The sequence below is a fragment of the Aquarana catesbeiana genome, linkage group LG01, assembly GCF_042186555.1.
Source record: "Aquarana catesbeiana isolate 2022-GZ linkage group LG01, ASM4218655v1, whole genome shotgun sequence".
In the NCBI taxonomy this organism is placed as follows: Eukaryota; Metazoa; Chordata; class Amphibia; order Anura; family Ranidae; genus Aquarana; species Aquarana catesbeiana.
Genome location: NC_133324.1, coordinates 407840741 through 407865664, shown reverse-complemented (window position 1 = coordinate 407865664; position 24924 = coordinate 407840741). Strand labels below are relative to the sequence as shown.

Below are 24924 nucleotides of genomic sequence, written 5' to 3'. Positions count from 1 at the left end.
CCTCAGGTGTAGACACACACACACACACACACACACGTGGCGTCCGAGGAAGAGGATAACCCGGAGTCAGCAACGGGTTAAAAGGAGGAGCTTCCGCCTGCTAAAAACGCCGTCTGGGCTACACAGTAATGGCCGCCGCTGCCTGAACACAAAATCATGGCCGTCAAGCTACACAATTATGGCCGACAGCCATAAGAAGTCAGCAAGCACCAGGGGGAGAAGACGCCGGCTACGGCAAAATGGACGCCAGCCGCGCTACACGAGGCTGACACAGACCCCAGGAAAGCCCCTGAAAAAGAGAAAGAGATGGATCCCTCAGGATCCATCATGGCACCACACTACCCCATATAGAGGAGGGAGGGGGAAAGGGGGGCTACCAGGGGACCTCCAGGGACCATCCACCCCAGGAAGAGAGGGTGCAAGGGCGGAGGGAAACCCGCAGGACCGACCAACCCGGGGAGGGGTCCGCGTCCACCACAAACCCACCAACATTTACTCACATAACTTAACATTTACTCACCATACCAGGCGGGCGCTGCTCCAGACAGAACCTCTTTGCCACCGAAGTGGGGGGGCTGTCGGCCATGAGGGACGCTGTGACTCGAGCGGAGACCCGGTCGTATGCGACCTCGCAAGACGTTCAACTCGCAGGGCCAGACCCCGTCCAGTGGGGCTATGTCGCGGCAGACCTAGCGCGTAGCTGCGGTCTGCACGCCCTTGCTGGCCAGACTGGGGAGACCACTGGATCAAGTGTGCAGCCCGTCGCCCAGTCCGGCAGTTGATTGCAGATCAAGAAAAAAATCCAGGAAATGAAACAACAAAAAAATAAAAAATTGCCAGGACTAGAGATTCCAGCAGGGAACTAGGTCCTTACTCCTGACTAGGCAGAAAAAAAAAAAACTGAAGGCCTGTAGCAGAGAAGGGTTTGTATATCACCTAGGACAGCCCATGGGCGTAGCCAAGTCTTCTTTCTGCCTAGTGTCCTACTCCTGTAGGGGGCAATATAACCCTATGGTTCTGAATAAGGAAGTGCTGTTTCTGTTAATGAACGAATGAGAAACGCACAGTCAAGTCCATAAATATTGGGACATCAACACAATTCTAATCTTTTTGGCTCTATACACCACCACAATGGATGGAAAGGGGTTTGACAAGTATGTTTCAAAGCATTATGATTTGAAACCTAATCGAGATCCCAAGGGCACTACTTTTGTTGCCCTTGGGAAGGGTGTTCCTCACTGGCGTGGAAGCAATGGCAAGCGGAATATTTTCAGAACTGAGACCATTTGGATTTATAAATTGGGTTCTCATGTGCCTCATGGTTTGAATGTGGAGTGGGACATCAACTGTTTTATTAATATTAGTTTATGTCCCCTCCACCATACATCACAACCTGTTCCCTTTTGAATTAATCCATTTTATTTTTATTTCTATTTTATTCTACTTTTCCTTAATATCATCACTATTCTATTCTATCAGTTTTGGATCCAATATCTCTATGAACTCAGATGTTGCGCATGTACTTGTGCCCATATTAAATGCTAATTTTATAGGTTATTAAATGTACAGTCAGGTCTATAAATATTGGGACACTGACACAATTCTAATCTCTTTGGCTCTATACACCACCACAATGGATTTGAAATGAAATGAACAAGATGTGCTTTGACTGCAGACTTTCAGCTTTAATTTGAGGGTATTTACATCCAAATCAGGTGAACGGTGTAGGAATTACAACAGTTTGTTAATGTGCCTCCCACTTTTTAAGGGACCAAAAGTAATGGGACAGATTAACAATCATCCATCAAACTTTCACTTTTTAATACTTGGTTGCAAATCCTTTGCAGTCAATTACAGCCTGAAGTCTGGAACGCATAGACATCACCAGACACTGGGTTTCATTCCTGGTGATGCTCTGCCAGGCCTCTACTGCAACTGTCTTCAGTTCCTGCTTGTTCTTGGGGCATTTTCCCTTCAGTTTTGTCTTCAGCAAGTGAAATGCATGCTCAAATCGGATTAAGGTCAGGTGATTGACTTGGCCATTGCATAACATTCCACTTCTTTCCCTTAAACTCTTTGGTTGCTTTCGCAGCATGCTTCGGGTCATTGTCCATCTGCACTGTGAAGCGCCGTCCAATGAGTTCTGAAGCATTTTGCTGAATATGAGCAGATAATATTGCCCGAAACACTTCAGAATTCATCCTGCTGCTTTTGTCAGCAGTGACATCAATAAATACAAGAGAACCAACTCCATTGGCAGCCATACATGCCCACGCCATGACACTACCACCACCATGCTTCACTGATGAGGTGGTATGCTTTGGATCACGAGCAGTTCCTTTCCTTCTCCATACTCTGCTCTTCCCATCACTCTGGTACAAGTTGATCTTGGTCTCATCTGTCCATAGGATGTTTTTCCAGAACTGTGAAGGCTTTTTTAGAGGTTGTTTGGCAAACTCTAATCTGGCCTTCCTGTTTTTGAGGCTCACAATGTTTTACATATTGTGGTGAACCTTCTGTATTCACTCTGGTGAAGTCTTCTCTTGATTGTTGACATGCATACACCTACCTCCTGGAGAGTGTTCTTGATCTGGCCAACTGTTGTGAAGGGTGTTTTCTTCACCAGGGAAAGAATTCTTCGGTCATCCACCACAGTTGTTTTCTGTGGTCTTCCGGGTCTTTTGGTGTTGCTGAGCTCACCGGTGCGTTCTTTCTTTTTAAGGATGTTCCGAATAGTTGATTTGGCCACACCTAATGTTTTTGATATCTCTCTGATGGGTTTGTTTTGTTTTTTCAGCCTAATGATGGCTTGCTTCACTGATCGCGACAGCCCTTTGCATCTCATATTGAGAGTTGACAGCAACAGATTCCAAATGCAAATAGCACAATTGAAATGAACCCTGAACCTTTTATCTGCTCCTTGTAAATGGGATAATGAGGGAATAAAACACACCTGGCCATGGAACAGCTGAGCAGCCAATTGTTCCATTACTTTTGGTCCCTTAAAAAGTAGGAGGCACATATACAAACTGTTGTAATTCCTACACCGTTCACCTGATTTGGATGTAAATACCCTCAAATTAAAGCTGAAAGTCTGCAGTTAAGGCACATCTTGTTCGTTTCATTTCAAATCCATTGTGGTGGTGTATAGAGCCAAAAAGATTAGATTTGTGTCAATGTCCCAATATTTATAGACCTGACTGTACATTTAATAACCTATAAAATTAGCATTTAATATGGGCACAAGTACATGCGCAACATCTGAGTTTATAGAGATATTGGATCCAAAACTGATAGAATAGAATAGTGATGATATTAAGGAAAAGTAGAATAAAATAGAAATAAAAATAAAATGGATTAATTCAAAAGGGAACAGGTTGTGATGTATGGTGGAGGGGACATAAACTAATATTAATAAAACAGTTGATGTCCCACTCCACATTCAAACCATGAGGCACATGAGAACCCAATTTATAAATCCAGTTGGTCTCAGTTCTGAAAATATTCCGCTTGCCATTGCTTCCACGCCAGTGAGGAACACACTTCCCAAGGGCAACAAAAGTAGTGCCCTTGAGATCTCGATTAGGTTTCAAATCATAATGCTTTGAAACATACTTGTCAAACCCCTTTCTGATGTTGGCTATATGTTCCGCCAACCTGACATGTAGCATACGAATAGTACGCCCTACATATTCTAGGCCACAGGGGCACCTAAGAAGGTAAACAAACACACTTGGTTGTACATGAAATTAAATACTTAATAGGGCAAGTGGCTCCTGTACCCACCAAAGTAAATTCAGTAATCTTCCTCTCTTGGTGTGTGTTGATTCTGTGTTGTATGGGTCGTATTTTCAAATTTTCTAAGTCTTTCATAACCAAACCGAGAAAAACATTGATTTTGGGGGCAGTGTTACAGGGGGAGGGGGGTTGAAAAGGGAGGCGTCTTCCCCCCCTCTGCTCCCTCTCTTGCATCTCCATTTCTTTTGTGCCCCCCTCGGGTGTCCGACTGAAAATCCTGTTGGTTATGATTGGCAGCTGGATAGCGGTCATAAGAAGGGGGAGCATTTAAAACCCCATTTTCACCAACTTAGATTATCTGAAGGAGGCATCTGTTTTGAAAACCAGGTTCTTGGCTAAAGGGTATGATGACAAGGGTTTAGATTCCCTCATGTTGGAGGTTGGCAATAGGGATCGTCAGCAGCCGCTAAGCGATAACCCCCATCGAGCTGAGAATGTGGATGATTTTGGTCTAGCCCTTTTCACCACATATTCGAGTCATCATTGAGCAATTGAGAGGATTCTCAAGAGACACTGGCCAGTCATTAAGAATGACCGTGTCCTTGGTCCTCTAGCATCAGATTGTCCAAGGGTCATTTTCAGAGGGGCAACTAACCTAAGGAATACTGTAGCGCCCAATGTCCCTAATCCTCCAGACCCACCTTTTTTGGTGATCGGAAGGGTTACCATCTCTACGGGAAGAGTCAAGCTTGCAGAATCAACACACACCAAGGGGGGGAAGATTACTAAATTTACTTTGGTGTGTACAGGAGTTACCCTATTAAGTCCTTAATTTCACGTACAACCAAGTGTGTTGTTTACCTTCTTAGGTGCCCTTGTGGCCTAGAATATGTAGGGCGTACTATTCGTATGCTACAAGTCAGGTTGGCAGAACATATAGCCAACATCAGAAAGGGTTTTGACAAGCAGGTTTCAAAGCATTATGCTTTGAAACATATCGGGGTCCCAAGGGCACCACTTTTGTTGCCCTTGAGAAGCATGTTCCTCACATGGAAACGATGGCAAGCGGAATATCTCCTGAACTGAGACCAACTGGATTTATAAGTTTAAATTGGGTTCTCATGTGCCTCATGGTTTGAATGTGGAGTGGGACATCAACTGTTTTATTAATAATAGTTGATGTCCCCTCCACCACACATCACAACCTTTTCCTTTTTGAAAAATTTATTTAATTTGTTTTTATTTATATTTTACTCTACTTTTTCTTAATATTATCGCTATTCTATTCTATGCATTTTGGGTCCAATATCTCCATGAACTCAGATGTTGCGCATATACATGTGCCCATATTAAAATGCAAATTTTATAGGGTTATTGAATTATGTATGTTTTGTTTGCATTGTTTTTAATTTTTGATTACTATTTAAATGTTCAATTGGAATTACAGGGATGCTAGCCTACATGATTGGTTCAATTTTATTTATGCGAGGTTTGATTTTGACCCAAAAGATGGTACTGTCTATTCCAGTGCCTCTTGTACGACTGTATATAAAAGGATCTGTTCATCTTGATTGATGGACACATCTTTTCACCAATAATTGATTTAATTTCTCTTTCATGTGAGGTTATATTTTGATCCACAAGATGGCGCAGTGTATTCCAGCACCTCTTCTATTGCGGTCTACAAAAGGATCTGTTCATCCAGGATGGTGGACACATCATTTCACCAATGACTGCATAGATCAATCTTTTTCACTTCACCTATGACAGTCTGAGTCCTGTCTACTAATGATTGTACTTGAGCAAATTATTTTGACCAATGACTGCCAATTGGAGCATTTATAGTGCAGGTAGAGAAATGTGAAACGATTGTCGGGGCAAACATGTGCACACGCTACTGTGCATATGCGATCACTGTCTGGATTTTAAGGAAGTGTTTGGATTGAGACATGCTCTCAGCTTGAACTTTTGCTATCCAGTGTATATGCACTGCTGGTAATAAACTGCAAAGGGGAGACAATATTATACTGAGTGGAGACTTTTTGTCTCCCTATATACTCCGACTCCTTATCTTTTCTAAAACGCCATGCCCTGATCAGCTGTGAAGTTCCTGGTGTGTATCTTCCGAGGCTACTGGGGAGAGACGTCAGGACATCTTTTCTGTGGAACACAGATCCAACAAAGCTCTTTGTGACCTCCCTGAATAAGGGTGGGGGAGAGAGAATCACTGGCTTTCAGTTAAGCCTCATCTTTATTTGTGGTGATGGGTATCACGCTAACATGTGTTGTGTGCAGCGCTGTATTCTAGCCTAGGGCAGCACAGAAAGAGTCCCCGCTGGCTTGCACTACACTGATAGTGTAGCGCCAGTCTCATGGGGTGGACTGGGCTGAGAGGCAAATTAGTCTAGCACCCCTCATAAAGCGGCCGCACTGCTTCCAGTATGAGGGCGGCTGGCATTCAGCAACTGTGGGAGGGGCGCCGCTTCTAATTTTGACTGTCCTATCATCCTGGACCACAAACCTTCCTCACTGTGCTATATGTTTTCTGCTGCACCATTGGCATGGTTATATCTTCTTATTCTGCGTACACACGATCGGAAATTCGGGCAGCAAAAGACCGATGAGAGCTTTTGGTCGGAAAATGCGACCGTGTGTATGCTCCATCGGACTTTTGCTGGCGGAATTCCCACCAGCAAAAGATTGAGAGCAGATTCTCAATTTTTCGGTCGGAAAAAGTTCCTATCCGAAAATGCGATCGTCTGTACAAATTCCGACGCGCAAAATTCCTACGCATGCTCGGAAGCATTGAACTTCATATTCTCGGCTCATCGTAGTGTTGTACGTCACCGCGTTCTTGACGGTCGAAAGTTCCGAGAACTTTTGTGTGACCATGTGTATGCAAGGCAAGTTTGAGCGGAATTCCGTCGGAAAAACCATCCAAGTTTTTTCCGACAGAAAATACGCTCGTGTGTACGCAGAATTAGTCCTCTCCATAAAATTATCAGAAATTTGTGCTTAAAAGTAGAACTATGGGCAACACTTATAGCCCCTGTCAGTTTATTTTTTACCATCCCTGTCCCATTGCAGAGATTTCCCTTCACTACCTGCCCCATAGCTAAACAGGAAGTGAGAGGAAATCTATGCAAAATTAAGGGAATCCATTGTTCCCCCCAACCTCCAGGCCCTCAGAACTAGTGTCCCCACTTGAAAATTTCAGGGCGGGTCTTAAACAGCAAGGGGTGTGGCCCATATTTAAATTAGGGGGTGCACGAGTTTAGTCAGGCCTAGGGCAGCACAAAACCCAAATACACTACTGGTTGTGTGATTCGTATGAACTGCACCTTTTGCCCTAGCGCTGCACTTTTATTTAAACATTTTTCTTTGTACCTGATATCTGGGTTATAGTGCTCAGCTGCTGGCTATTTTATGTACTAAGCGCGGATATCTCTTTATACTTGTTCACGATTAGAGGTGATTTATTAGACTAAAGCAAAACACACCTTTGCATACTGGTACTGACTAATCATCCAGTGTTTCTCCTCTTTCAGTTTCTTTCCTTCACTCAGCTAATGTGACCCCAAGTGCTGACAGAGAGGGGCAGGAGAGGCCAAACAATGATGCTGTGCAGGTGCCGGACATCCTCCTTATCAACCATTAACATCATTGGTTGTTAGGATGCTGACAGCTAAAGGGTTGTAAGGGTGTACAATAAAAACCTGTGGCTTTGTGTAACTAAAAAAGGCAGGCTTGATCCACTCCCTGGTTTGTATACAATTTTTGGTCAGTTTGCCAAGGCACCCCTGAAGAAACCTGAAAGCACCCTGGTTGAAAATGGCTGAAATTTTTAATGGGGTATAAAAAAAAGGCATGCAATTCACACTATGGAGGAGATTTACTAAACTGGAGAGTGCAAAATCTGGTGCAGCTCTGTATAGAAATGAATGAGGCTTCCAGGTTTTATTGTCAAAGCTTAAAGCGGACCTTCAGTCATTTTTTTCAGCTTCCCATCGTTAAATTTTCTGCCCTTGTTGTTTTAACTTTGGACATTTTTTTTTCTGACGGTAAATACCTTATACAGCCCACTGGTATATGGGGCTGGTATATGGGGCTTTGGTGTTTAGCTGCGGGGGGGGGGGGGGGGGGGGGCACATGTACCCCGACCTGCCCCATTACTGGTGATCTGCCAATTTCTATGAGAGGCTGACAGCTGCTGTGGCTAGATGGTGCATCTAGCAGAATGAACATTTAGGGCAGAATACAAAGAATGACTGCCTGCAATGGATCAAATACTGAGCCTTGCATTCAGCCCAAAAGGTGCACCATCCATCCCCGTCTAGTCGCAGCAGCTGTTTCTTGCTCAGGGTTTGACAGGCTGTTAGCGGTGGGGCTTGATAGGGCACCTGTGGCCACAGCCACAGCTAAAAATTAGAACCCCAATGTGCCAGGGCTAAATGCTCAGTGTGCATGGGAACTATGTATAAATTCCCAGATAATTTCTCCTGCATTTAGAAAAGCAGGAGTGTATGAGGCCTTACACAAGCCATACTGCAAGGTTTAAATTAAAAATACATATTTTCATTTGCAGCCAGTTAGTTCTCTAAACCTTAAGAAAAAAAAAAGCTTCCCTGCAGCCATATCATCTCTACTCAGAATATTAATCTACCCCTTCCCATTTCTGTAATTGCCTGATATTTTTCCCAGAGGTATGCAAAGGTAAAATTGCCACTATCTCAAGCAATGGACTCCGGTTTACAGCACTAACAGTTTTATCTTTGGTCAGTTAAATGCCAAGAGTACTGCACATCTTCAGGCATGCTGAAAGAGCACTGTGCCTCTCATTACACATTAAGTATGAACATAAACATCACTGAGAATGACAGTCATCATCTGGTTACAGTGGGAAGAGACCTGACTGAGAATTGTTATTTTAAACAGATTGTATATCACTTTGATAACCACAGCCTGGAGATTATTTTTGTCAAAGTGACTATGTGCAGAATAGCTGATGCTAGCCCATTTCTAAACTAAGCCATGTAATCTCTATGATTGGCTGTCAAAGTGTTTGCATGATGGTGAACCATGCCGATTCCCGATTGCTGTATATGACAGCTGCCCTGCTGTCACTGAACTAGCAGTCAACAACGGATGTTTACTGGGGGCAGGTAAACTTAACTCACTTTTGCTTAACAAAAATATTAAAAGTTATTATACAAATCAACGCTATTAAAACATTACCTATTTTATAGAAAATGAACTGTATTTATTATTAAAATTGCCAAATAATACATTTATAGCAATGTAGAGCACTGACCTTGAAAGGATTTAACATTCTTTAAAAAGAAGTTCCACCTCTATATGTTTATTTGACAGGTGCAAAACAGAGCATAAAATGGGAGAAGCACTGATCAAAATAGGCACAAGCAGCAATAAATAGATTTTTGACCCACCAGTAAAATCCATAATCCATCCAGTAACCTGTGTCCTGTACTTCAGGAAATGGCAAGATGAAAATCTTAAACTGGGTACACATTAGAAGTTTTTTTCCATTCAACCCAGCAGGCTGAGTGAAAAAAAGCTGAAATATCACTGTATTAACACACCAGCCAAAGTTAGTGCAGCGACGTCCACCACTCTGCTATTGTATTCTGACAGGGGGACTGCCCCCCCCCCCCCTCCAGAACACATCGATCTGTGCTTGCTGCCATTGGCTGCGAGCGCTGATCGGATGCTAGTTTCCCAGCATGCCCATTCGACAGAAGTTGGTTGTAAGACCGTCTTCTGTAGAACAGACAGCTGTACTCACAGGCCAAACGTCAGCTGGTTTCTGCCAAACCGACTAATTTTGGACGATTTTCAGCCCATGTGTACAAGGTTTTATTTTCTTAGTAGTGGATCCAAGAGCAAACCAACTTGAGAGAGGACAAAACAGCAAACAAAAGGGCAACAGGCCTATGGAACAAAATGGGTAAAAAGGGCTCAACAGAAGGAACAGCTTGCAGCACCTTATGCCTGAAACTGGCATCAGAGGAGGCCAGAACATTCACATGTTATAATGTGAACAAAAAGGCAGGTGGAAACCTTGCAAATCTGGGAAACCGATGCCTGTTGCTGAAAAGCCCACAAAGCACTAACAGACCTGGTAGTGTGTGCCTTAACAGGAAAAGAAGAAACCTATCTTTTAGACCAGAAAGTTAGCAAACTATCACCCACAGCTAGAGTCAGTGGCATTTCCTCAATGTGCACTGATTAAAGATGAAGGTCAACAGAAGCTGCCTATGTGCTTCTAATGCAAGGAGGGACTCTAAGGAGGACCATGATTTAAGAGAAGACTCTGATGCGCTCTTTTTGGCCCATGAATATCTGCACCATAGTAATCACTATGTGGGTATATAGGCACCTTCAGGTGATGGACACTGGTATACCCAATGCAGGAAGTTCACTCCCTACATAACCCCCTCCTCCTTCGAGGAGTACCTCGGTTTTTTGTAGCAAGGCAATATACCTAAACCCCAAAAAGAGGGGAGGGACCTCTGTGTCCCATGATTTACTCCAAGAAAAGGATTTTACAGGTAAACTGTAATAAAAATCCTATTTTCTTTATCGTACATCATGGGACACAGAGCGCCATAGTAATCACTATGTGGGACGTCCCATAGCAATGCTATTTGAGGGGAGGGGGAGACAACCCGTAGGGCACCCCTAGACTTGAGGACTTATACTGCTGCCTGCAGCACACTGCGCCCAAAGGCGAAATCCTCATGCCTTCTTACATCCACCTGATAAAACTTGGTGAATGTATGTACTGAAGACCAGGTTGCGGCCTTACAGATCTGAGCCATGGAGGCCTGGTGACGCACTGCCCAAGAAGCATTAAGCGCCCTGGTAGAGTGCACTTTGACTTGGAAAGGTGGAATCTTACCCCTCAAATCATAAGTTTGAATTATAACTTGCCGAATCCACTTAGCGACAGTGGATTTTGACGCTGCCTGTCCTTTATTAGAACCTTATGGCAGTATAAAGAAGACATCAGTCTTTCGGATCTGAGCAGTCGTCTTTAAATAGACTTTGACCGCTCTCACTACATCAAGACAATGTAGTGACTACTCTTCCCTGGAACATGGTTTTGGAAAAAACGATGGCAGGACAATATCTTGGTTCAGGTGAAAACCTGATATCACTTTTGTCAAAAAACCTGGACAAGGTCTCAACACCACTCTGTCCTCATGAATAATTAAGTATGGCTCTTTATAAGAAAGAGCAGCCAATTCCGAAACCCTCCTTGCTGAGGATATAGCAACCAAGAAAACTAGCTTCCCTGTCAGGAAGACTAAGGGAATATGCTGTATCAGTTCAAATGGCTGTTTTTGTAACACTGACAAAACTAAGTTCAAGTCCCAAGGGTTTGAAGGTGATTTAACTGGCGGATTAAGCCGCATCACCCCTTGCATAAAACCCCGGACTAAAGAATGTGTAGCAAGCGGTCTTTGAAATAAGACCAATAAAGCTGAGACTTGGCCCTTAATAGTACTCAAGGCCACCTTCATCTCTACCCCTAATTGTAGAAAGGCAAGAATTCTGCCTATCATATACCTCCGAGGGTGCCAACCCTTGGATTGACACCAGGAAACATATGCCCTCCAGACTCTATAATATATAGTTCTGGAAGCTGGCTTCCTTGCATTAATCAAGGTAGAGACAACTGACCCGGATAGCCCACGTTTCTTCAGAATGTGTGTTTCAATAGCCAAATTTAGCATTCGTAAGGTAGGATGGAATATCGGCCCCTGCGAGAGTAGGTCTGGCCGTAGTGGAAGGGCCCATGGATGCTCCACTGCCATCTTTACGATTTCTGCATATCATGACCTTCTGGGCCATGCTGGTGCTACCAGAATTACAGACTTTCTTTCCAGCTTGATCCTGCAAAGAAGTCATGGCAGCAACTGAATAGGGGGAAAGGTCTAGATCAGTGAGAACTAATCCCACGGGGTCACAATCACATCTGTTCCGCATGCGAGTGGATCCCTTGTCCTGGACACAAAGTTGACCAACTTCATGTTGAATCTGGACGCTAGAAGATCTACGTCCAGAGTCCCCCATCTTTAGCAAACAGCCCAAAAAATGATGAAAGGGTGAAGAGAACATTCCCCCGGGGAATAACTGCTGGTGACTCAGGTAGTCCGCCTGCCAATTCTCTACTCCCAGAATGAAGACTGCAGATAGGCACGGAACATTCCTTTCTACCCAAGTTAGAATATGGTTCACCTGTCTGCGCTGCAAGACTCTTGGTGCCCCCTTGGTGATTGATATAGGCCACAGCTGTGGCATTGTCGGATTGGATCCTGACAGGACAATCCCGTAACCTGAAAGTCCAGGCCTTCAGAGCCAGAAGCAATGGCCGAATCTCTAGGATATTGATGGGCAAGGCTCTTTCGATTCTTGACCACTGTCCCTGGACAGTTTTCTCTAGTACTGCTCCCTGAAAGGCTGGCGTCTGTCATTACCACTTTCCAGAAGACGGGTCTGAAGGATTCTCCTTTCAGCAGATTCTGGGTTAGTAACCACCAACTGAGGCTTTGGGACACCCTTGGGGACAACACATTGGCAAGTCTAAAGCTTGGATTGTTTTGTTCCAAGCAGACAGGATACTGTTTTGAAACAGTCTCGAATGGAACTGGGCATAGGGGACCGCTTCGAACGAAGCCACCATCTTTCCTAACAACCTCATGCAAAGGCGAATGGAGGAATCTCCTTTCGACCTGACCATCCGCACCAGCTCTCTTATGGAGTTGATTTTGCCTGAGACAAGAACACCTTTTTCTGGGCTGTGTGATCAGGCCCAAATACTTCAGCTTTTTTTTAGCTATTTTAAAGAAAGACTTCTCTAGGTTGAGAATCCAACCCAGACTTTCCAGGTAACTGGTTGTAATGCGCACACTTTGCTCCAAACGAGCCACCGATTGGTCTATAAGCAATAGATAGTCTAGGTACGCCAAGACTGTTATGCCCTGTGCCCTTAACCTGGCTAGAGGTGGGGCTAGCACTTTTGTGAACACCCAGGGTGCTGTAGCTAGCCTGAAGGGAAAGGCTACAAACTGAAAATGGTGCGGTTCTACTTCGAACCGCAGAAACCTTTGGTAAACGGGAAATATAGGGACATGCAGATATGTATCCCTAATGTCGATAGACACCAGAAGTTCTCCTCCTTGCAGGATAGAAACTACTGACCTCATCGACGCCACGCGAAAGGAGCGGATCTTCAGGAACAGGATTTAGATTCTTTAGATCTAGAATGGGTCTGACATCTCCATTTGGTTTTGGTACCGCAAAGACGTTTGAATAAAACCCCAAACCTTGCTCTTCTGTGAGGATCTGTATGATCACCCCCTGAGCCAGTAATCGGTCTAATACCCAAAACAGAGATTGCTTTTTCTCTGGATCTTTGGGAACGTTTGATCTCAGAAAACGAGACGTGGAAACTCCCGAAATTCTAGTTTGTATCCTATAAACACTGTGGAGATGACCCATCTGTCCTGATTTCCTCTTGCCAGACTTCTGAGTATTGCAGAAGTCTTCCCCCCACTCTGCCGAGGGGGGGGGCGCCTCTTCATAATGAGGTTTTAGAATTCTGCTTTGCAGATTTCCGGCCCCAGGTCTTCTATTGTGCCTGGACCTGACCCTGAGGCTTTCCTCTAGAGTGTGACGGTGGAAGCTGTCGCCACTGCCTAGAGGTGGATGCCCCTGGCGCAGGGGAAAGATCCCGTTTAAATGGAGGACATTTATATTTTCTTTTGACTGGCAAAAGGAGTACTCTTCCCACTAGAAATCGTTTGGATGCATTTGTCCAAATCATCCCCAAATAGTCAATCCCCATGAAAAGGAAAACTATTCAGAAGCCTTTTGCAAGGTGCTTTGGCTGACCAATCTTTTAACCACAGGGTCCTACGCATGTGTACTAGCACAAGCACAAAGTGGTACGCCTGGTGAATAAAATCTTCCATGGCAAAACATAGCGCCCTTGGTAGTTCAGCCAAATCGCGGGCCTGTTGTGCAGGGACCTCCTTAAGGGCCTGTCTAAACTGGTCTTTTAGGGACTGACAGATGCCTATTGCAGCGACTATAGTATGAGTAACGGCCCCTGCCAAGGAAAAAAAGGACTTTAACAGGAATTCCAACCTTTTATCTGTTGGATCTTTAAGCATTTGTGCATGGTCTACTGACAAGTTAGACTACTATTCACACTGGAAATCGCAGCGTCCACTGCTGGTACATTTTTTTTTGGTGAATTTCTCCTCCATGGGATAGAGTGCTGTGAATCTCTTTGGAGGGAGAAAATACTTATCCGGGTGATCCCAATCAGCATAAATAAGCTTTTCAAGTAATGCGGAAACACATGAAAAAGCTGTGAAGGTTTTAAGGAACCTAAAGGAGAAACAGAACTTTCAGCTGACTCCGTTAGGGGCAGCTTGAAAGAGGCACGAATCATCTCCATAAGAGATTGTATCAGCAATCTCTCAGATTGCAAGGCTGAAAAAGGTTCATCTACCGTTGTTTCCTCCACAGAAGAGTAATCGGTTTGCCTTTCCTCCTGATCGCCTGAGGGTAACACCGCATCCTTTACCCACTGTTCCCTTGGTAAGGGGTCTGAGGTGGGGGAGGGGGATCTACCACTCTTCCTATCATTTTGGATAGGGATGCGATTAAAGTCACTAATCTTCCTTCTAGGCCCTGCAGGGCGGAGGAAAACGCATCTTCAGTCACATTTACAGGGGCTGAAATGTGAGAAGCAGCTGCACCACCAATTGTATCTTAGGAGAGGATGACAGTGTGGAGTGGTGTCTTTTTTGGGAGCCATAGTGCTGAGCATAAAAAGCAGAGGCACTAAGTAAAATGCACAACTCACTGAGCAAATATAGTCTAGCAAAAGAAAATGCCGCTAATAAAGTTCAGCTTTAGTGTGGTGTGTAAATATTATTTCCTGTACTGGAAATGCCTGTGCAACCTTACGTGCCCCCAGCGCTCCTGTGTGTCAGGGGCCAGCTGTGAAGCGTCTGTCTCTGTTGTCCCCGGCGCTGTGTGCTCCTCATGGACGTACGTCTCACACACGGCGCCGCACCTAAGCCATGCCTTTAGGCCACACCCCCTCAGGTTAACACTAGCCATAGTCTGCACGCGCAGATGGACGGCATCCAACGCGCTCCTTGTCAGAGCGAGAGGGGAGGGAAGGGAGGGCTGCAGCGGGAAGTTTGAAAAACTTCTGTGGGGAATAAGTAATAAACCTATGAAAGCCTCCGCCGCACCCGGGGGGGGGGGGGGGGGGGGGGGGACGTACAAACTACTGTTGCACATCCCTTCCTCCAGGGGGAAAAAAACAAACATGCCGTGTTCTGGATGAGGAATCCCCCCTGGCTTGCTGAGTCCACACACGTGCTGGGACTCTGAGCTGACCGAGAAGCAACGTACTAAGGTATGCATTTACTCCCCTCTAGTGGAGACTTTAGGCATGACAACATTTTACTTTATGGAAGGAAATAGGATGACTTTTTACAGTTCCTAGGCTTCTTCCCTTATCCTCGCTGCAGGATACTGCTGTAACAGACAAATCCAAACGTCACCCATCACGGTGAGCTGCGTCAGCAAGCCTTCAAGGACCGAGTCCCTTTATAGGGGTTCCACTCCCTTGGACATGTATTAGCACCCCGCCAGGAAAAACTTTAGGTAATGTAGACATGACCAAAAAGTCCTGGGTCCCAGGGTCCAGCCCTGCAAGAGAGGCTTTACAGGCAAAACATTGTGCTTCGTATACGAGGCCCGGGTACCATCCATCTTGGCCTCAGTGGCACTTTGGATGGATCCGGTCTATGGAGGCTGTTTAAATCCAGCAAGGATCCCTCCAGTGGAGCTCTTCAGAGCACATCTTCACTCGTGACCAACACCTTAGACAGTGGCGAAAATACTGAGGTACTCCTGGAAGGGGTTATATAGGGAGTGAACTTCCTGTATTGGGTATACCATTGTCCATCACCTGAAGGTGCCTATATACCCACATAGTGATTACTATGGTGCTCTGTGGACCATGATGTACGATAAATATATGATGTGGCCCCCATACTGAAAGTTTGGAGACTCCTGCCTTTAGGACCATAGGCTCAAAGGATGACTTGTCTAGACCATCTAGCAATAGTGACATGAGAAGTAGCCCATTAGAGATCACAAAGAAGAAATCTGATTGCCTAAAAGAAGAGGTAGTAGCTGAAAAGGTAGACTCTCACAGCAAGTGAAGACAGTGGAAAGAAGTTCTTAGGGATGTTTCAGAGCAGAACATAGGAAAAGAGAATGTCAATGTCACGGATGAAGTGGAAGAAGAAAACCACCTTAGGTGGAAAACAAAGTTTTAGGCCTCTGGACAACCTTGCATTTGTTTATTACTAGGAACGGCTCTTTACAGGTTAAGGTTCTATGGAGTCACAGGGCAACATACAGGAGAAGAGATGTACAATCACTGATCTCCCTGTGTGGCTTTCAATAAAGCATCTGACAGCCGTTTCTCCTCCTCTCCCTCCCACATCTTTCAGCCACACAGGGAGATCAGTGATTGTAACTCCCCTACCGCCGCAACAATGGTTCCTGACTGTCCCGTGTCCTCTTCCGTGTGCTCATCCGTTCCCCCTCCCTTTGTTTTTAAATTCTCTTCATGTGTGAAAAACACCTACTGCTTGTTCCAATAACACCACATATATATGCTTACCAGAGAACATGTGAATCTCAGTGCAAAGCAAGTCAAAAACCATTTGTACACTTATGCCTCCCACCAGCGGTATATAGAGAGCTGTCACTTCGCCACTTCCTATGCGCCTCTTAAGACCAGCACTCCGAGAATGTAGAAAAGAGAAGCACAAAGCTTGCAAAGTGTAAAATCCTTAATACAGCATTTATTAAAACATTTAGAAAAACACTTACAAAGAAGTATGATTAGATGGGCATATATACCCAGAATTCCTGCGATGATCACGCATGTGTGGTGACGTCACAATTTCTGGCTCCGTCCTACGCGTTTCATCACAAACAACATCAGGGGCACGTTATTTATAACGAGACGCGCATGGCACAGCCGGAGGTTATGACACAAAAACACATGCATGATTGCGATAGGAATTTAGGGCATTGTAGTCTGTTTAATGCTGATCCGCTCATACTTGTTTGTAAGTGTAGTGTTTTAATAAATGCTGCATTAAGGGTTTTACACCATGTAAGCTTTGTGCTCTTTTCTACCTTCATGAACTGCTAGTCTTGAGCGCCGTGCAAACGCAGCATTCATGACCCGCAATAGTGTGAAGCATGTCTTCCTGTGGCAGATATTTTTGCACTCTGGACAGGATACAAAGAATGAGGGCCCATCTTGACTCTGCCCTCCACACTGGGCATACCCCCCAGAGGGGTCTTCAGGAACTAGGCTCCACCGTCAGAAAACCATGGCCCTGCACCTTTATAGCACCCTGTGGCTAACTGAACATAATGCACCACTTGCTAAGATGAGCACCCAAGCAGGATCCAGTGCCCAAAGCAACATAACAAGCCAGCCCTGCACTTTCATTCAAGACCGGTCCCTCAAGCCTCAGCCGTGGAGCTGACCGATCCACAGTGGCAATGGCGTAGCCAGGAATCTTCATAGGAGAATCAGTTTACGGAAAAATAATCCATAATAAAGATTTAAGTTTCTCTCAGTACAGAGAAGAGGCCAACACCTATCAAAAACTGAGGCTAGCTGCAAGTAGAAGGAGTTATATAAAGGATGCCCCTGCAGCTTCCTTTTTTTATGCCAGTGTCCAATATGTAGCTGCATAATATCCCATAGTTAACCACTTGCTTACTGGGCACTTAAACCCCCCTCCTGTCCAGACCAATTTTCAGCTTCCAGCGCTGATGCACTTTGAATGACAATTGCGCAGTCATACAACACTGTACCCAAATAAAATTTTTATCATTTTTTTCACACAAATAGAGCTTTCTTTCGGTGGTATTTGATCACCTTTTTATTTTTTGTTAAAAAAAAAAAAATGTAAAAAGACAGAATTTTTTTTTTTTAATTTATATTTTTTTATATTTTGTTATAAAATTTTGCAAACAGGTAATTTGCTATTGGGTGGCAGTGATGGGCACTGATGGGTGGCAATAATGGGCACTGATTGGTTACACTAATAGGCAGCACTGCTAGGTGGCACTGATTGGCACCGATTGGCACCACTGGTGGGCATTGATAGGTGGCACTGGTGGGCGAGTACCTGTCAAAACCAGAACTCGCTCCCCCCCCCCCCCCCCCCAAAAAAAGTGCAAAATGTGATGGGGGGGGTGCAAACAAGTGGAGCTTCCCCTTTTGGGTGGGGCTTCGCTTTAACATTCAAGCACTTGACGCTCCCAACTTTTTTTTCTGCCAAAACACTGCTGCCATGAGGAAAGGAGTCACAAGAGTTAGCAAAATGTCCAGTGTGCACAAGGCCTTAAAGAAAAAAACTAATGCAGTTACCACATCTAAGAATTGGCAAGCTGCAATATAATAAATGCTTGCTTTTGGGTTTTATACTTCTTCCAGCTAGAAGAGTAAAGCTGGCTATACACTAGTAGATTTTTGAACAAACGTTTGTATGAACATTTGTATGAAAATTCTCAGTACATTCAATAACTTGACAAGTCATTCGGAAGTACTTTGAAAATGTTTGCATACATTTGATTTTGGAATTAATTACATTGGAGTGAAAAGTAAAAATTTTCCTCCCAGCTCCTTTAAATTTTCTTGTCCCTGTCCCAATAAAAATTTGAATATTGAACAAACGTGAACACAAAAAAAGTTCAACAAAATTCTACTAGCGTATATGTCCAGCTTAAATACTGTTATTTATTTATTTGGCAAAGGTAGTGTCAGCTCAACATGAAGCCAGTCCCAATGTACAGACAAGACTATTTTGCTTTATGTCCTTTTCCTTTAGATCACACCAAAACATTGCGTTGGTATCTTCAGGGGAAAATTGGATACGCTGCATTTTGTGCAATGTGCTGCCATGCACAGAATTAACCACCTCATGCCCAGCCTACAGCATTAAAAAAATGGCCAAGTGGGAGCACTGGGGTAGGGGAACTTAACTGGCCTGCACAGAGCCCTGACCTCAACCAGATAGAACTCCTTTGGGATGAATTGAAGCATAGACTGCGGGCCAGGCCTTCTCATCCAACATCACTGCCTGAGCTCACAAATGCGCTTCTGGAAGAATGGTCAAACATTCCCATAGACGCTCTCCTAAACCTTGTGGACAGCCTTCCCAGAAGAGTTGAAGTTGTTATAGCTGCAAAGAGTGGGCCAACTCAATATTGAACCCTATGGACTAAGACTGGGATGCCATAAAAGTTCATATGTGTATAAAGGCAGGTGTCCCAATACTTTTGATAATATAGTGTATACTGACTTGGGTTTTTTTTTAACCAAAGAAATATAGAATACATTTTGGCCTAACTTTATGAAGAAAGATTATTTATTTGCAAAATGTTATAACAACATAAAAACGAAGAAAAACTTTTTACCCAGAGGTAATCAAATACCACCAAAAGAAAGCTCTATACGGCTCGAAATGTAAAAAAATAATACATATTTGATTAGAAAATTGAATGAGCTGGGCAAAATTGAATTGAATGGTCAGCCAAACTGTGGCCCATTCAGGTATTTTTCAATAGCCGCAATGAGAGATTTATCCATCTGCGCTATTTAGCGTGAATGGAGAAAACCATTTGAGTCACACCCGAGTGTCTTTGGTAATTTTTAACAGACTCTTTTCTGCGTTTGTAAAGGCATTTTTGAGTATTTATGCAAGCGTCTTTCTAAGTTTGTTTATGTGGATTGATTCTTGATACTTGGCAATGCCTGCAAATATTGGTGGAGTGACAATACCATCTAGGCTTTAAGAAGAGACACGCGTTTATCTTTTATGGAGAGGTCAATGTGATTACACATGAACACAACACAGAGGAATTATTCACGTGCTAATTTGTATTACTTTTTGGAAGTTTAAGAATTTTTTTTAAAGTCTCATGATTATGGATACTATTTGCTTTATAGCTGGGCTCCACAAATCCTAGGTGCCAGGCCGCCATAGCAACACAGCCCAGGTTGCATCCTGGCACCTGGGCTTCCGTCCAAATTCTTACACACACACACACACACACACACACACACACACACACACACACACACACACACACACACACACACACACACACACCCCTCATGTGTGCGTGCCCCCCCACTATGCATCCCGGAATTCGCTTTCCCATCTGCACGCCAGGTGCCGCCAGGTAGAGGGGAGGGAGGAGAGCGGACACAAGTCCACTCTCCTCCCCTTCTTGTCGCTGACCTGGAAGGAACGTGTACGACATCACTTCAGGGTCCACTGTGACAGTTTCCCTGATCATCAAGGCCAGGAAAGTACAGAATGCAGTGTGATGTGTATTGCATTACATTCAGTGGAGCAAAGGGGAGACATCCAGGTTCTTTTAGACCCTGGATGTCTAACGAGAACTTGTCACACAATTGAAAAAAAAAAAAAAAGTTTTTCTTCAATTGTAAAAACTGTAAGTTACACCCAAGCACATAAAGTACCTACCCCCCCCCCATATATGCACACACAAAACACATACGTCGGGGCGCCTACGCCTGAGAACATCAAATTGCGATACTTTACATATCGCCAAACACGCCGGAGTGAAAGCATTAATTCTAGCACCAGACCTCCTTCGTAACACTAAACTGATGACCTATAGGGGGGCTTATAAAGCGTTGCCTATGGAAAATATAGGGTACTGAAGTTTGTCACCATTTCACAGATGCACGCAAATTTAAGGTTTGACATGTTGGGCATCTATTTACTCGATGCAACCTTCTTTTATATATTAAAAATAAATAAATATATGTGTATGCGCTAAAGGCTATAAATACGTGAACAAAGAATATAATAAATCTATACAATATTAAAAATTATTATAAATTATAAACAGTGTCACACACCTGTGAAGAAAGTGACTATAATCCACAATTGAATATATGAAAAATGGTAACATGCACCATGCAAAAAAAAATGTGAGAAAAAAAAAAAAATCCTTTAAATGATTAAAAAAAATATATAAGTGCTACTTGATAAATAAAGTGTCCGAATCCAATTCATACAAATGAATATATCTCAGTCCAAGCCATTCATAAGAGTATATAAATCAAAGTGCACAATAGTGTCCAAACAAATAGCAGGCAATCCTCATGCTGTTTTTTTTGAAAAAGTGCTAAATATTCCTCATGCTCTTCTTATGAGATGTGCACATTAAGGCATGCTGCAGTGCTCTCCAGTGACCCCCAATGGATAATGCGCTCACCTTAGAGCGTGTGACACAGTAGCTAAACAGTGTCAAAACATGCATTAGAGCCACTCCAGGGCTCACACAGGGTATGCTGGTGATGATCTGTATCTCGCTCAAATGGTGACATATATGAAAGAAAGGAGACTCATAGCATAATACCGCCAGGAATTTATTTGAAAAGCCCTAAAAACAATCCCTCCAGGAGGGTACTCACAATGCTTGGGTGCGTCAGTGCACCATCCTATCCAAAACATGCAATACAGATGAATCCTGTGGCGTGCGGTGCGGTGTTCAATCCTCTGCCTGTCTGTGTGTAGAAAGCTCCATCCTGCCCCTCCCCTACGCGTCTTCGGCACAGGGTATACGTGCCTTCATCTGGGGGATCTCTCAGAGAGGCTGAGAAAAAGCAATCGCCTGTTTAAATAAACAGTCACCTTTAGGAATGTCCCCCCTCTGATGTTGGAGCAGTTGGAGTGTCCGGACCATATTGGAGTCGGTGGTACATGCTGTCAAGACCCGGATATCAACATTCTGTCCCTGCAGAGGACTATATCTGCAAGCCCATACGACCTTGCCAGAGAGGGGGTCCAACAATTGGGGTAAGCGCACATCTTTTACTCCTTTTTCTGCAATCAATGCACATCCGATAAGAGTCTCTTCAGCTCACTATAGCTCATTATTTCCCATGATCCAGTGAGGAGATATATCAAGTGGACTTTTTTCCCTTCTACTTGTTTTTTGAATCCTGTCTTGGACTGATTATGAGTTGCCTTGATGTGTGACTACTTACTTTCGGTTTATGCTAATATTTTGTTGGATTTATGATTCTATGCACTTGTTGTTGTTATTATTCTTGCTGGGATTCACACACTCATTGTGTCTCCTGGGCATTCTTTATTTAATTACTGCTAGCGCACAAAAGTTTTATTTTTACGAATGGCTTGGACTGAGATATATTAATTTGTATGAATTGGTTTCGGACACTTTATTTATCAAGTAGCACTTATATATTTTTTTAATCATTTAAAGGATTTTTTTTTTTCCCTCACATTTTTTTTGCATGTTACCATTTTTCATATATTCAATTGTGGATTATAGTCACTTTCTTCACAGGTGTGTGACACTGTTTATAATTTATAATAATTTTTAATATTGTATAGATTTATTATATTCTTTGTTCACGTATTTATAGCCTTTAGCGCATACACATATATTTATTTATTTTTGGCATATACACGGTATGGAACGTGGTTAGTGTGTGCAGCTGAATTAGGTTCATTTATTCACACTGAAGGCATTAACCCATTTGTGGCTCACAAGATTTTAGCACTATTCTTTTATATATTACCAAACAATGGTAATTTATTGTGTTTGTGTGCCCTAAAGTCAACGTGTTAATGTTAAAGTGGATGTAAACCCGATTCATTAAATCTGACCTGGGCATATATATCGGTAGCGTTTACTTATCTCTCTCCAAAGCACTAATTCCTGTGTCTTTCAGATGCTCGGTTCTTCTGTTGTCAGCATGATAATTTCTAACAAGCTCTATGACAACTGAGATAAAACAAGCCTGAAATTTGTGTCTATAAAACCTCGATCTTTCCAGCCTGGAGGAGAGATGTGCGATCATTCAGGCAATATTTGCAATGGAATTACAGTCAATAAAGCAGGGCTCAAAATTTCAAGCCCTGAGCTACTAGCCAGGCCTTAAGGGTTTCATCCCCACCAGTTGCCCCACCCAACCCCTACCCTGCCCCTAAACACGCCTGCATAAATTATCTCATGAAATGACACTTGAATGTTTTATGCCTAAAGGATATGTTAAAAAAAAAAAAAAAAAAAAAGAGATGATACTTACCTCCTCTGTGCAAAGAGTGGCCCAGATCCTCCTCTTCTGGGGTCTCTCAGCGACGCTCCCATCTCCTCTTCACGAGTGCCCCGTTGGAGAGCCGCTCTACCTCAGGGCACTCGTGGGAGCGTGCTCCCGTGTCCTGCTGCTGCTTCCTTAGACACAGACAGCAAGACCTGGACCCGCCCCCCATAGCACTGGATTTGATTAACAGCAGTGGGAGCCAATGGCTGCGCTGCTATCAGGACCCGAGACACCAGCTGGAGTGCGCGTCCCCGTCGCTGGAAAGACCGTCAGGTAAGTAAAAGGGGGGGGGGGGGATCTGGGGGGCTGCTGCATCACAGGAGGTTTTTCACCTTAATACATACAATGCATTAAGGTGAAAAGCCTCAAGGGTTTACAACCCCTTTAAGCTACAAAAATAAATATGAACAACTTTATTAACGCAGCCTCGCCAGTGGCCCATCAACGCAGCCTTGCCTGTGCCCATCATTGCAGTGTGACTTGTGCAGAGGAAGAGAGAGGGCGGATGGATCATCACTGAGTGGGAATTGCCTGCTGTAACAGCTTACATTAGAATTGCCATCTGCTCGCGCCCACACACAGTCCCGCCTCCTGACTCGACGCCTGTGAATGATAGAACACGCCCTGGCATTGGACCGGCATTCTGTCTGTCACAGGCGCCGATTTAGGAGGCGTGGCTGTGTGTGACCGCGAGCGGACAGCAACTCTAACGTAAGCTGTTACAGCGGGCAATCCCCGCTCTGATCCGGCCAGCTCTCCTCTTCCTCCACTCTCTTCCCGAGTGTGATAGCTGGGAGAACAGCTCACATTCAACCCCGTCGGCGGTCCTCGCTCCCCCAAAACCATTTTCCACTCACAAAATGCGAGTAGGCGATTGGAAAATTTGAGGGCTGCAATAGAGTTCAGAGTTTTTTTTTTATATTTTAAGGTTGCACTTCTGTAAAAAAGCAATATTTCGGTTTATGAAACTTGGGTTTTATTTCTAAAGACATTATATATCACAGCGGATAAATCTGTGTCTGTAGTGCATGTTCAAACCTTAATATCATAAATAAAAACATTTGATTTTTACTTGAAGAGTATTCAAGGAGTTTGGCAATTCTAGAGAAATGCTTAAATAATGCATTACAATTTAACTAAACCCATTTGATTTTAGTCGACTAAAACAATTTCAGATGACTAAAACTAAAAAAAAAATGGCATTTTAGTCAAAATACTATGACTAAAACGACATTGAAATTTGATCTCAAACTTAATATTGGTGTGTTTACACCTTATCGTTAACCACTTCAATACTGGGCACTTTCACCCCCTTCCTGCCCAGGCCAATTTTCAGCTACTGTCGCATTTTGAATGACAATTGCGTGGTCATGCCATATTGCACCCAAACAAAATTTTTATCATTTGTTAGCCACAAATAGAGCTTTTTTTGGTGGTATTTGATCACCACTGGGTTTTTTATTTTTTGCTCATCAAATTAAGAAAAAAAAAAAAAAAAATATCTTTGGTTTTGGTTATAAAATTTCATAAGTACGTTTTCTCCTTTACCGAGGGCACTAATGAGGTGGCACGGATGAGGCACTGATATGCAGTACTGATGGGCACTCATAGGTGGCACTGATTGGCATCCCTGGTGGACACAGGTTGGTATCCCTGGAGGGGCATCCTTGATGGGTCTGCACTGATAATCAATGTACTGATTATCAGCGCAGACCCAGTCAGGAGAGCCGCTGATTGACTCTCCTCTACTTGCGCCTTGTCAGCTGTAATTGGACACAGCTAACATAATAAAGAGCCTACGTCATACCAAGATCAGAGCAACACACCGCACTACCGATCGCCGACATCATATGACACCCAGTCAGAATAAACACAACCACCCTGCGGCCGTCATTCTGAATACGACGTGCGGAAAGTAGTTA

The 24924-nt window shown here is 43.8% G+C and overlaps 1 protein-coding gene across 2 annotated transcripts in view; it reads right to left on the bottom strand.

The window, feature by feature from the left end:
* Positions 1-24924, bottom strand: part of KDM4C (lysine demethylase 4C) — an 852000-nt gene that overhangs the window by 801259 nt on the left and 25817 nt on the right. The window contains exon 1 of one of the 2 annotated variants that reach the window (XM_073635203.1): positions 9186-9203. The exons of the other annotated variant lie outside the window; for it this stretch is intronic. Within the exon in view, the coding sequence (XP_073491304.1) occupies positions 9186-9198 (13 nt within the window). The 5' untranslated portion in view covers positions 9199-9203. Of the gene's footprint in view, positions 1-9185; positions 9204-24924 lie in introns of those variants that run through there. 2 annotated transcript variants of the gene reach the window in all.